A 13,594-nucleotide genomic window follows, 5' to 3' on the forward strand; every position below is an offset into this window, starting at 1 on the left:
TTTGGTAAATAGAGGTTGTATGTTGATGATTGAGAATTGATTGAATGATTTTACAAAAGAAAATGATATGCTAGTAAGCATGGACGCCTCCATTTACAAAGGAAACTCTGGCGAAATTTTTCTAAAATTTCAACACTTAGAAAATGTTTTTTTTTTTACTAAGTGCTTACAAATATATTTTTAACTTAGTTTTCAAAATAAACATCGCCATGATTTTTATTACAAAAATACTAAGTGCCGGAGGTTGATTTTCGTAAATAAAATTTGATAAATATATATGTAGAATATATATTTTATACTAAAACGCTTGTGTGATTGTTTGTTTATTTTGTGAACTAGTTATATTATTTTTAGGATAAAATAATATAACTATTATATACCATGAAATTACGACTCCAAAATAATACCAAAACTCTCACGAAACAAATATTTAAGTTATGCAAGTATTGTTGCAATACGAAACGCTAAAACGTCACTTATGTAATATTTCGGAAAAATACTTTTACACGTATATTTTTGGTAAAATATTTTTTTGGAAAATTTATAAAGTAAAATATAATATTTTTGGGAAAAATATATATATTTTGAATTAAGGTGTTTAAGACAAGTAATTTAAATATATTTTTCTAAGTGGGACTTAAAATATATTTTTCGGAATTACAAAGATACATGTTTAAATACCCCCATCCTTGGGAAGGAAAATACACATAAAAAAATAATTGAGAAGTGTGGATACGAAATAGTTGCCTAACTATTTTTTTTCCTAAATACAAAAAGTTAAAATAATTAATATTATTTTAACAAGTAGCCAAACTTAAAATAATATCAAAGTAACGCAGCAGACCGAGTTTGGGATTGACGACTATTTCAGGATACACAATTCTGTGAGTTCATGTCCCCCTTTTCTCTTTACTGTTTTCAGTTTTATACTTCAGGGGTGAAATACATGCGACAATTATTATAAACATTTATTTACATGGTATAGTTAGCGTAGGGAGGGTTTACTACTAGATCATGTGAGGGGTGGGTACAACACTTAAGGCCATCAATCCTCGTTGTTAGGACCGAGGGACACAAGAGTGATAGATCTATTTGGGTGTAGCGAGCCCACACCCGTGAGGCCGGGGCGGCCCATAGAGGTGACTGTGTCTTACAGCCGAAGCCCGGTAACAAATTTGCTAGGTTTGAGTCTTCCTGCACCTTTTCACACATACTAGTGGCTTTACAACCCATTAGTGATCTCTTTTTCTTTATTGCTACATACCAGGGACTTTTATTCATACATGAAAGGTTTATACATACTCACTTTTACATGAACTCACTCAACTTTTGTTGATTTTTTTTAAAACTACATGTATTTAAGGAAATTAGTGGATCTGGCGAAGTGTGCAATCGTGTCAAGCTGCGCAGGGAATAATGATGTCATCCAGGTTTAGGAGGTGTGACCCTTGCCTGGACGGGTTACAAGCCTTAAACCGAGTTTTTATTAAATCCTTTTGTTGTGTCATATGAACACGTTTTTAATTATGTCATGGTTGTATTTTGTTTTATATGTCGACATTTCAAACAATGATGTTGTGGTAACTTTTAAAACTTAATGAATGGATGATCATCATATGTTTTAATTTCATATAGCATTGTTATGATTGTGCTATGATATTAAGAAGTCACACCAAATAAACCCACGCTTCCGCAAAAGCCAGGGTGTGACACTAGGTGGTTCAGGCTGGCTTGCTTTTTTTCCTCGTTCCACTCTTTTTTGAAGGTTTTTTTTTTCTTTTTTTTTTTTTTTGTATTTTAGATCTCTTATCCTCTTTCTTCTTTTTTGGCAGTGGCTTAACAAAGTCATCATTCTCAGAACTTTCTTCTACAACCCTTCTTTTTTTTGTTTTTGTTCACGTTTTTCAATGTTGATATGGGCTCTTCAAAGTCATCATCAGACTCTATTTGTATAAAATCGCATGTTATTAGACAAAAACCTTATAAAATCGCATGTATCAGTTAACCATTTACCAAAACTCACTAATCTGATAAAATCGCATGAATGAGTTATGAATTCGCATGTATCAGCTAACCATTACCAAAACTCACCTAATCTTATAAAATCGCATGCATTAGACAAAAAACCTTACCAAGCAAAGCTAATCATATAAAATCGCATATGTCATACAAAACCCGTACAAAACACACTATAAAATTCTTAATCTTATAAAATCGGTATGTACCAGACAAAAACCCTAACAAAATCACAGTTAACCATTACCAAAACAATACCTAATCTCTTAAAATCATATGTTTCAGACAAAAACCTTACTAAAAAAAGCTAACTATACAAAATCGCACATGTCATTCAAAACCACTGTAAAACCCATCATAAAATCGCAAATATAAGCAAATACCTGGATTCATCTTCTTTGACTATGGTCTATCGTTGTTGGCCTTGCTCCGTTTCTCAAAACTCATCAATCCTTGTTGAATCGCACCGGTAAAGTCGAACGAAACTTGGGTGAAGAAGAAGAAGAATGAAATGTTTTGAATTTTGGTTTTACGGTATGATTGTGAGTATCTTTGCTGATTATCAGGGATTATGATTTCGCAATTGACGATTTTAACCTTGGCGGTTTGATAAACATATTTTAATTTGATTAATTAATGACCTAAATTAGTTAAGCATGGGGTTTAAATGAGATGATTCGACGATTGTGATTATAGCGTACATAATATACGATTAGGGCTATTGTACAATAACCGACCTCTATATATATATACTAGTTTATAGACCCGCGTATTACACGAATTTTTACAATATAAATGACATAGTTATATAATCTTTAAAAAAACTCTATATTACTAACGACCTATGTTAATTAGTAACGAAACTTTATATAAACTAATTTATATTACAATATAATGGTTCCACAACTAACTTGAATTTATCACAAAAACAACTGGCCCATCTTAATTAGTAATACTGAAAGTACCATAATAGTTGTGTATTACAAAGCTTGAATACTGAAAAACATGTAATAAACAAATTTATATATTATTAATATGAATGAAATTATATATTACGTCACATATAACAATGTATAAATAATAATAATTTTTAGCATTCTGTATCTTTTAAATATAACTTTTATTTAAACTAAATCTCTAAGACCTCAATTATGTTTACAAAATTCATTATTTAAGTTGGTTTTTTTTCTCTTTCTCGGCAAAAAACCTATTTTATTGATATGACATAAATTAGATTTGTTATTCTTACTAATAATTGTTATGCGCATTTAATTAATAAATAGTATTCGTAAAGTTATGAAATAAGTTAAAGGTTTATATATGATTAATAAAATCTTTTCATCATTAAAGGTAATTGACTATGTCACAAATGGGTATAAAATGAAATGGATATATTTCTTAGCTCTATTAAACTGAAAACACATCATAAATCAATGTAGCTACAAATCTTAATATTATCTCATCTATAAAACTTCAAAACCTTAAGTTCTCTTCGTCTATCATTTTAAATCCGAGTTCAATAAAATTTTAGTCTTATTGCGAGATAGTCCTCTGGTTAGTTGCTCTTTTGTAGCTTTTATTTATATGTTATAAAAAACTCATATATTGATTTTGTAGATAATCTCAAATAAGGATAATAATTTTTGTTTTTTTCTTTTATAATTTAAACTATTTTATTTTAAGAATTACTAAAATCTTAGTTTTAAAAACTATAGATCATTTAGGTATATTTTTTAATCATAAATTAGAAATAGATATTAATTATTATATATTATTAATGAATTATCATACATTTTGATTAAATATTAATTATTATATATATTTATTATTAATGAATTAAATATGAAAATGCCATGTGGCATTAATTAGAAGGATATTAGATGAGAAAATGCCATGTGGCATTATAAGTATTCTTTTATTAGTAATAGATTAGATTAGATTAGATTTTAGAATGAAATTAAATGTAAAAAAAAGAAAAAAACAGTATCAATACCGACCTATTCTTTTAATAATAAATAAAATATTAAAAATAATTGATGATAATAATGATGACGATGCGGAGATTCTCGTGCAAAATCATGAAAACAAAACACCAATTCCATCTCTTTCATTACAGACCACCAAAATTCACCCTCACACACACACCCCCATTGACTTTACAACAATAATATTCTCACACACCCACCCATGGCGGCACCCAGCCGGCACCGGAAACTCACCCAATATTCCTCTGCACCATCTCCGATCCACACCCCAGACACCATCGAATTTTTAACTTGCCCGCTTCAATGCGACCCCTTATACAACCCCACCCACATCTGCTCCCGTGAATGCTCCTCCGTCTGCCCCACCTTCTGCCACCCAGAATATTCCCCTACACTATCGCCCTCCACCACCCCCTACGCCACCTTAACGCCGCCCGATCACCACCGCCACCAACCGTTCTCTCTCCCCTTAAAAATCTCCTTCTTGTTCCTCATCGCCACCTTTATCTACACCCTTTATAAGTTTTACACCATCTGGTGCCGATCACGACCACAACGTACGATTCCGCAGCCAGAGTTGGTGGAAAATCAAGAATCTAATGTTGTTGTTGATCACCCGATATGGTATATCAGGACAACGGGTCTTCAACAGTCCGTGATCAACGGTTTAGCCGTTGTGAAGTTTAGTAAAGTCGACGGTGTAGGAGTTGTTGAAGGGACTGATTGTACTGTTTGTTTGACTGAATTTGAAGAAGATGATACGTTAAGATTGTTGCCTAATTGTAAACATGCGTTTCATGTGAAGTGTATTGATACATGGCTTAGATCACACACAAATTGCCCCTTGTGTCGTGCCGTGATTGTTAATGATAGTAGTAATAATGATACGGTTGATGCGACGTCGTTTGAGGAGAGTGATGGTGGTTTGGGGGTTGTGGGGGTTAGGGGTGGTGATCAAGGGGAAGCTAGTGGGAGTTCTGGGTTGAGAATTGGGGGGAATGATGAAGAGGGTGGAAAATGATGATTGGGGAAAGTGAGAGGGGTGGTTTTGAAAATTTTTATTAGGGTGTTTTGGAGTTGAGATTTGTGTAGTGGGACATCACAAGAAGAGTTCAATTGCATATAGGTTCTGGTGGTGTTGTATGAGGGATTATTAATTATTTTGAGGTAATTATTTTTCAGGTGTTTTTTTTTTTTTGTTATTTAAATAAATGCTATTAGTTTTATAATGATATGGGAATTTTCTAGCTCATATTAAAGAACAACACACTATAGATTTGATTGAAGTTGTATGGTTACATTCATGGTCTATAGTGGACGAAGACAATGGTCGTCTTCCTATGGTGATGGTGATAGTGATGGTTGGAGGGTAATCCTTCGACGAGGGTTTGCATGTTGAGAATGTGCAAGTTCAAAGCGTTGATTTCAGCTCTCTACTTTTTATTATTCCGTGTTTGTGTGGTTATAAATGTGAGCTTCACAATGAGTTTCAAACACTTAACTAGTCACTATTAATTGCTTTGATCAATGTTATGTAACCACACACTTAATAGCTAGAATATGTTAATGTGGTTCCTGTCCACAATTTAACGAATATGTTAACGATTGCATGGTGTGAATCAGGTTCACAAATACATCTATGTGGGAATCTTATTTCTTGTGGTTAATCTTGTAAAGATCTTTGTATTCATGACAAAATGTTTTGAAATTCGACGAATATGTTAACGATTTCATGGTGTGAATCAGGTCCACAAACACATCTTTGTGAGAATCTTATTTCTTGTGGTTAATCTTGTAAAGATTTTTGTATTCAAGACATAATGTTTTGAAATTCGACGAATATGTTAACGATTTCATCGTGTGAATCAGGTTCACAAACACATCTTTGTGAGAATCTTATTTCTTGTGGTTAATCTTGTAAAAATCTTTGTATTCAAGACCATCATCATCATCATCATCATCATACTCAGTAAAATCCCACCAATAGCAAAGCTAAGGTAGGGTCTGAGGAGGGTAAGATGTAGACAGCCTTACCTCTACTCCGTAGGAATAGAGAGGCTGCTTCCAGTGAGACCCTCGGCTCGATAGTAGTTTTGCATCAAGCCTTGGACATAAGGCACATAACACTCAACAATTGAGACAACTGCCGATTAGTGCATGTACCTCCTTGTCTTTCGGCTATCAACGCACCACATGATGCATGATTAACCATCCCCTCTTTTAACGTTATTTCCACGAAATTAGTAAAATAACGTTAAAATTAGTGCTGTAAGATTAAATATATTATGTTTAATATTTAATCTATAGCCATCTTAATCATTTACATTATAGAGATCAAAATATATAATAACCTATTATTTAATTAGTTGGTACTTGTTGATGGACCATATTACCCTTAGTAACTAATTAGGTTTCCTCCTGGGTGCTTATATAAGGAGAGTTATGTGGAGGTTTAAGGGTTACTCAGTTACACAATTCACACACCTCATTAGCCATAACATCATCACGAAACCTCCTCTCCATAACCGATACCCTTTTCGGTTTCTAAGTCCCCATCATCAGTCAGCACCCTAAGGAGGAACCAGATCAAGATGACAGGCATGTCGAACTCCCTCACAGGATTCTCCTCTGCACTATCTGCTGTGACAGGTATGATTCATATTGTTTTCCTTCATGAACAAACAGAACTGAACCAACAAGTGCACTTTCACTTTTGCCCCCCGAGCGCCCACACATATATACATTATATACCGTAAGCGGGGCATTCTTTGTATTCAAGACCAAATGTGTGAAATACATTCACAATGCCGTTATAGATCAGAATCTAATTCTCTAAGCTTTCGTCACATTTGCAAGTGTTAAATCACCATATGTATAATATGATCACAGTCCCACAATTGAGATTATATCAAATTACACAATTAACAACATTTAGCCTAAATTATTAATTTCAACACGTCTATCACATCGGCTTAGAATTGATTCCAAATTCTTTTTCTTGTCCGATGTAAGTTGAGCATCTTTAACTACAACCAACCAATTCTTGTAAGTATGCTTAAAGGACATAGTTACATCTACATGGTTCTAAGATCAATATCTTCAAATTAGGCCCATTTTAACTATTAGTATTAGGGTATGCCGGGCGCCTCATGGGTTCGGTTCATGGGTTTCGTGGGAACACCGCCACAGCTCCCATGAGATGGGATAGTGGGATCAGTTCTAGGTTCACGAACCCATGCTCAATGGATGTATGAGATGAGATGTGACACAAGTTTCAATGTTCTATACACTTAATTTGGTATTGTATGGTGATGTGCCATAATATAATATTACTGGATGGTGGGTTGAAATGACGAGTGAGCTATACATTTTGGTTAGATGGGACGGCTCCACGGTAAATTTTATTGATAAAATAAAAAGAATACTACCTAAGGTATTGGACCTCCCGAAACATACCCCAAAGAGAACCCAAACCCTAAAAGCACGAATTAGCTAAGGCCTAACAAAATCGGAGCATATTGACTCTCGGCCTATAGCCACTAATCTAAACTAGTGGCCACAAACCACCTAAGGTAAACATAAACTGAAATCTATACAAAGATTGCCAAGCTTCAATCCTAAAGACAAAATCATTGATACCAGTAGCCAGACTACCCCATTATTTCTTCAGATAAACTATCCAAATTGAGCCCCATAAAAACAAATTTAATCCTTGGGTCAATTTGAGTATAAAATCAACATCTCCCATCCTGCCAAGTATCCTTGTGCTCCACCTGATCCCATTATCTTAGAACCAATCAGCCAAATGATCCAGCAAAGCACATCCAAAACATGGCAGATCCAACACCAAGAAATCCAGAAACCCTCTCCCTTTGAGGTGGAAACGGGTTGGAGTGAGTTCAAATGAGATGGCATCTTCCTATTGGTTGGTTTCATATGTTCAAATGAGTTACTAGATGGGTGCCCCTTCCACACTTGGTTATCAGCGTATTGACAACCATTATTTTAATGTAAGCATGTTTGGAGTATATACAGCGAATTTGAATTTTATTTGACCAGTATTACGAATCTTAATCCATTGACCGTTAGTAATAAAAATCACCATATGTATATGATCACAATCCCACATTTGAGATTATACCAAATTACACAATTAACAACAGTTAGAACCGGTTGTTGACCCCCAAAATCAAGTGTAAATAGTTTTAGATTGTATTGGTTGATTACCCAACTCAAAAACACTTCAAAACGAAATTAAAAAAAAAAACACAAAAAAATATTCTTGGTTTATTCACATTTCACACTTTCAAGCTTCTACACTTTCTTCATTTCTTATGCACTTGATATGGCAAGCGCATCAACATCATCCGTTGGTGTCGGTTCTTTATGTGCCCTGTTCGTTGTTGGGATTCTTCCACATAACCGAAGCAAGGATGTCTGGTGTAATTGGAATTTGGTGGAGATGAGTGACCATTCTACCAAGGCTTGTAGAAAATAAAGTTTTATTAAAAAATAGTGTATTGGTGAAATATTAACAATTAATACATAAGGAATTTCTTTTAGTTCTATTGATGTTATGTTTTCTTTATATTAACAAATAAAAGTTAAACAATTTGGGTTTAACGCTTAAAAACCATGTTTTTAAAGAAGAACCGATTGTATCTGGTTTTTGGGTAGGAACCGGTCCGAACCCTACCCTAACTGGGTATATTAGGTATCAATTTTACTTCCCGAACCCGGGTCCGGTTCCTACCCGGTTTCTTGGATTACCCAAGTCCGATTATACCTAAATGGGACTTCACCAATTCCTACCCGGTCCCACGTATAGCCCAATACTCGATTTGTGCATCGACCTATAATTAAGATCAATATCTTCAAATTAGGCCCAAATTAACTTTTAATATTTAGGTTTGCTTCATGGGTTCCACAGAAACACCATCACAAGTCTCGTGAGACTCTCACGTGATAGTGGGATCAACTTCGGTTCATGAACCCGTGCTAGATGGATTTACGAGATGTGATATGGCATAAGTTTCGATGTTCTATTTATTTGATTTGGTATTGGATGAAGATGTGACATAATATTATTAGATCGGTTAATATAGGTAGTGGGTTAAACTAGAAATGTGCCCAATCCAATTTATGTTGAAATGGATGGTAAGTTTAACTAGAAAGGTGTCCCATCCGTTTAATGTTCAAATGAGTTACTATTTGGGTATCTCTTCCACGTTTAGATATCACCTTATTGACATCCATTATCCATGTAAACATGTTTGGGTACAACAAATTTTAATTTTATTTGAGTATTATGTATTATTATATTATGGGGTTAGTTAACATATAATTGGTCTTAACTTACGTTGCGTACGAGATGAAAAAATAACTTGCGGATTTAGGTTACAACATGCGGCTTTTGTTCATAAGTGATGAATATAACATGCGGATTTGGGATTTAATAACATGCGGATCTTGTATGTTTATGATGTGTGTTGGTGTATATATAATTTATATGTATATTTAAGCCCTTTTTACACCTTTAGCCAAGTTTTAAATTTATAAAAACACGATATTCACTAACACTAAACACACATATGGGCAAGTGCACCCATCGTGGACGTAGTATAGTGTTGGTAAGATACCGAGGTCGTCCAAGGTCACAAGAGCTTTTAATACCGGTGTATCCTCAACGTTTAATCAAATCAAAAAGTGAGAAAAATGTTTTTAAACTAAGAAAATAAAAACTAACTAAATGCTGAAAAATAAAATAAAATAAAAACAGATAGACAAGATGAATCACTTGGATCCGACTCGTGTATTAGTATAACCTTTGATTATTTTCGCACTTTTACACTTGTTTAAGAGATTATCTTAGTTATTGTAGTAGGCCCCTCTTTTGAAGGCGACGTTACCCTCAACCCAGTAGTTTGAGTCAGCAAGGATACAATCCTAAAGGGTCGGATTATTGGAAGATAATGAATTAAGTTATTAATGCAAATTATGGTAGGCCCCGCTTTTGGCGGTGACGTTACCCTCGGCTAAGTAGTCTGAGTCAGCAGGGATACAGTCCTAAATAGCCGGGTTATAGTATTAATAGTAGTTAACTTATGAGGGGGTCAAAGAGTTTGGATCCCCGCCATCCAATACCTATGGGCATTGAAGGAGATCCTACTAAATTTGACCTAGGTCCTAAGCAGGACCTTTAAACGCTGAACAAGGGCAAGACCCTTACCAAACCGTTCCCTTAACCCCCGACCAGGTAGCCAACATACCTCCATATAGACCGTGGAGATATGAATGGTGAAAATCTTTTATTTTATATAGACAGTAAAATAATGCCAAGACACCACGGACAAACGATAAGGAAAGATCACCTTCAACATAAGCAACTAGTTATTAAAGTCACTAATACAAAACCAAATAAAAAGTGCAAAAGATTAAAAATAAAAAGTATTATACTAAGCACTTGTCTTCACCAAGTGATGTAAGAGACTTAGGCAAACATGGCCTTGATTGTCAAGAACTCTTACTATCAATCTTGGATCCCGAGACGACTCACACACTCTACGATGGACAATGGATGATGGTGGTGGATGATGGTGTTATGGTGGTGGTGGGTGGTGGATGAAGTGTGAGAGAGGTGGTGTGCCAAGGGATGAGATGGAATGAAACCAAGCACTCCTATTTATAGGCTGAACAGAAGGCTGGGCACGGCCCTGTGTCCGCTGGACACGCCCCCGTGCCCGTCTACACTCTCTCTCCTCATTAATTGTAATTCGCAATTACAATTAATGCGCATGCTGTACTTTCACCACGCCCCCGTGCTCACTGGACACGGCCCCATGGTGGGCAATAGAAGCTTCTACTAGTTTGTCTTTTATGCTGCTTCTTGGGCACGGCCCCGTGCTTGCTGAGCACGGGGCGTGTTCAGGCTTCTGTTTTCTCTTCTTTGCTTTGGAGGATGTCGTTGAGGGTCCGGGCAGTCTACTTTTATTCCTTTTCTTGTATTTATGCTAGAATTAGTTGTCTTTTTGCTTCTTTTGTGAATTTGAGCTCATTTCATCCTGAAAATACAAAAGGAAGACAAAAACACTCTTTTTCCAACATTAGTACTTAAAAAGGGTTAGTTTTATGCCTTAATTGATGTAATTTATATGTTGCATTTTACACACATCAAATACCCCCACACTTGAACTTTTGCTTGTCCTCAAGCAAAACTCTTTAAATGTGGCTTGCACTCCCAAATGGAGTAGGTAGAAGAGAAAGTTTTTGGCTTGTCATAGAGTGTCGGGAATCCAAGATCTTTTTGGGTTTTATTTTTTTATTTATTTACAATCCTATTCGTTATGATTTATTTAGAACGTTTCATAGGATAAATTACTTCTTTGGGCATAACATGCCTTTTTAAAATTTTATTTATATACAAGTTCACATACCTCACGGGAGAAATCACTCAACACTCGGCCGAAGGTGTATTTTTAGTGAATCACTCGAGAGCGGCATGGAGCTTACGCCTTCCATAGGCTTGCCAAGCAATCAATCCTCCTCCTTTTTAACTTTTTACCTTTGTAAATATCAAGAGAACTTTTTGGGTGAAGGGTTAGGCTTGGGCTAAAGGTGGGTGGTTGGGTTAGTGGTTAGTAAAAAGGGCGAAAAGCGTAAAAAGCGTCGGTTTTCGTAACACAAAAATTTTTTTAGTGACTTTTTATTTTGAAGTATTTCTCCAAACAAGCTTTTGTTTGTATAGCTTTGTTTGTTTTTAACTTTATCATCATATATTTTTTTTTTGTCACATAAAAGAACGAGCTTTCGAAAAACCGAGCTTGTTATTAAAATAAAGGGTGAAAAATAAAAAGGGTTTTTGGTGGGTAAAAAGGGTTTAGGGTAAAGAAACGAAAGGTTTAGGCTCAAAGGGGTTAACTAGGGGGATTTTGGGTAGGTGGTAAAAAAATGAAAAATAATGGTGTGGAAAGAAAAATGGTTAGTCCTAATGCCTCCATCATTTAGTTACTTAGGTTTAAGTTGGTAAGGACCGGGAATGAATCGTCGTGGCAAGTTCTAGAGTTGTAAGAACCAAGCGGCTATTCACACAAGAAACGAAAAATGAGCATTTAGTCTAAAGATGTAAATTTGTATGCTCAATAAAGGCTCAAAACTCACTTTTGTGGGAATGGGTTTTTAATGTGATCAAGTATATATAATTAAATTTTAACTAGACTTGTTATGCCGTTTCATAATTTTCTTATGTTGGTTCTTGCTATCATGACGCTTTCGGTTGTAAATTTTATAAAAATATAACCTTATTAATCTTGTGATTCCCAACTTAAACTTTAGACAAGTAGGAAAAAAAATGAAATTTTTTGAAAAAAATTTGGGGTGTTTAGCGGTTCCAATAGAGTTTTGTGTAAGGCTTGTTGTTAGGACTTGCAAAATTTCAAAGTGTTAGCTTCCCCCCCACACTTAAATTACACATTGTCCTCAATGTGTCCAAAAAAATAAATTTTTAGGTTGATTGGATGTGTGGTGTGGTGTTAAAAAGCAAAGATTTATGTTACTGGCAGTCTGGACACGGCCCCGTGGTGACCGGGCACGGCCCCGTGGTCAGGTGCCAGTAACCGAAATTAAAGAAATGAAACAGAAGCCTGGACACGGGGGCGTGTTCGATGAACACGGCCCGTGTCCAGTTACCTGAACTGGGCGTTTTTCTGCAGGTGGCTCAGCACGGGGCCGTGTTGGTTGGGCACGACCCGTGTTGAGCCTTCTGTGATGGAGATTTGTGTCGGGTTGCTCTGTTCTTTGTGCATGGGGCCATTTTTCTCGTTCCCCTTTTCATCCATTACCACCATGAGTGAGTTTTATTCATCAATAACCATCAAACCTTAGAAACCATCATATCATTGCAAACATAGAGAGACATTACATAAAAACTAAATATGAAAATACATAAATATTAAACCATGGAGTTCTAGCCCTATGTTTTATTTTAATTAGCAAAATTCCCAAGAAGCTACTAATCTTGGTTAGATAAGGCTTTTAGAAACTCATTCTTCCGGATGTGGTCCTCCTCACATGTCGGCGAGCCACTCCTCCACCTCCCTTGGAAGGAGAAAAGAGGGCTCATTTGCATTAGTTTGAGGAGTTTCGATTTCCGCTGAAATTTCTTGTGGGTGTTCCATGGGAGGTTCCGCGGGAAAGTCTTCCCACCTGGTAGGGTTGTTAACCCCGAGTGCCAAGTTCCAGTCCTGTTGTGGAAGGACTGGTTCCATCGGGGGTGCTACAAGAATATTTAGCCTCTGGTGCAAGAGGTTAATTTCTTGGAAGCTACTTTCGAGTCCCACCGTAAGATCGTTAATACGGTCAATCAGGACCTCCTCTACGGACGTCATTTCGTCGAGAGCCTCCCTTAATGCTATCACATAGTGCACAAGCGTAGCTTCAACGGAGGGCCTTCTTCCCCTTCGGCTGTTTGATGAATGAACGGATGATGTTTCGCTATTTTCACTCGCCATTTTACGAAAAATAAACCGAAAAACAGTTTATGTGATGAAACAGTATCTGGACACGGCCCCGTGCTCATTGAGCACGGCCCCGTATTC

At 35.9% G+C, this 13,594-nt stretch overlaps 1 protein-coding gene across 1 annotated transcript; it reads left to right on the forward strand.

Annotated features, from left to right (window-relative positions):
* Positions 1–4,085: 4,085 nt before the first annotated feature.
* Positions 4,086–5,539, forward strand: LOC110890019 (RING-H2 finger protein ATL54). The gene is made up of 2 exons (XM_035979700.1): positions 4,086–5,168; positions 5,316–5,539. The coding sequence occupies exon 1, from the start codon at positions 4,204–4,206 to the stop codon at positions 5,020–5,022; it is 819 nt and encodes a 272-aa protein (XP_035835593.1). The 5' UTR covers positions 4,086–4,203; the 3' UTR covers positions 5,023–5,168; positions 5,316–5,539.
* Positions 5,540–13,594: the final 8,055 nt, after the last annotated feature.

This window comes from Helianthus annuus, chromosome 11 (genome assembly GCF_002127325.2).
Source record: "Helianthus annuus cultivar XRQ/B chromosome 11, HanXRQr2.0-SUNRISE, whole genome shotgun sequence".
Taxonomy (NCBI): Eukaryota; Viridiplantae; Streptophyta; class Magnoliopsida; order Asterales; family Asteraceae; genus Helianthus; species Helianthus annuus.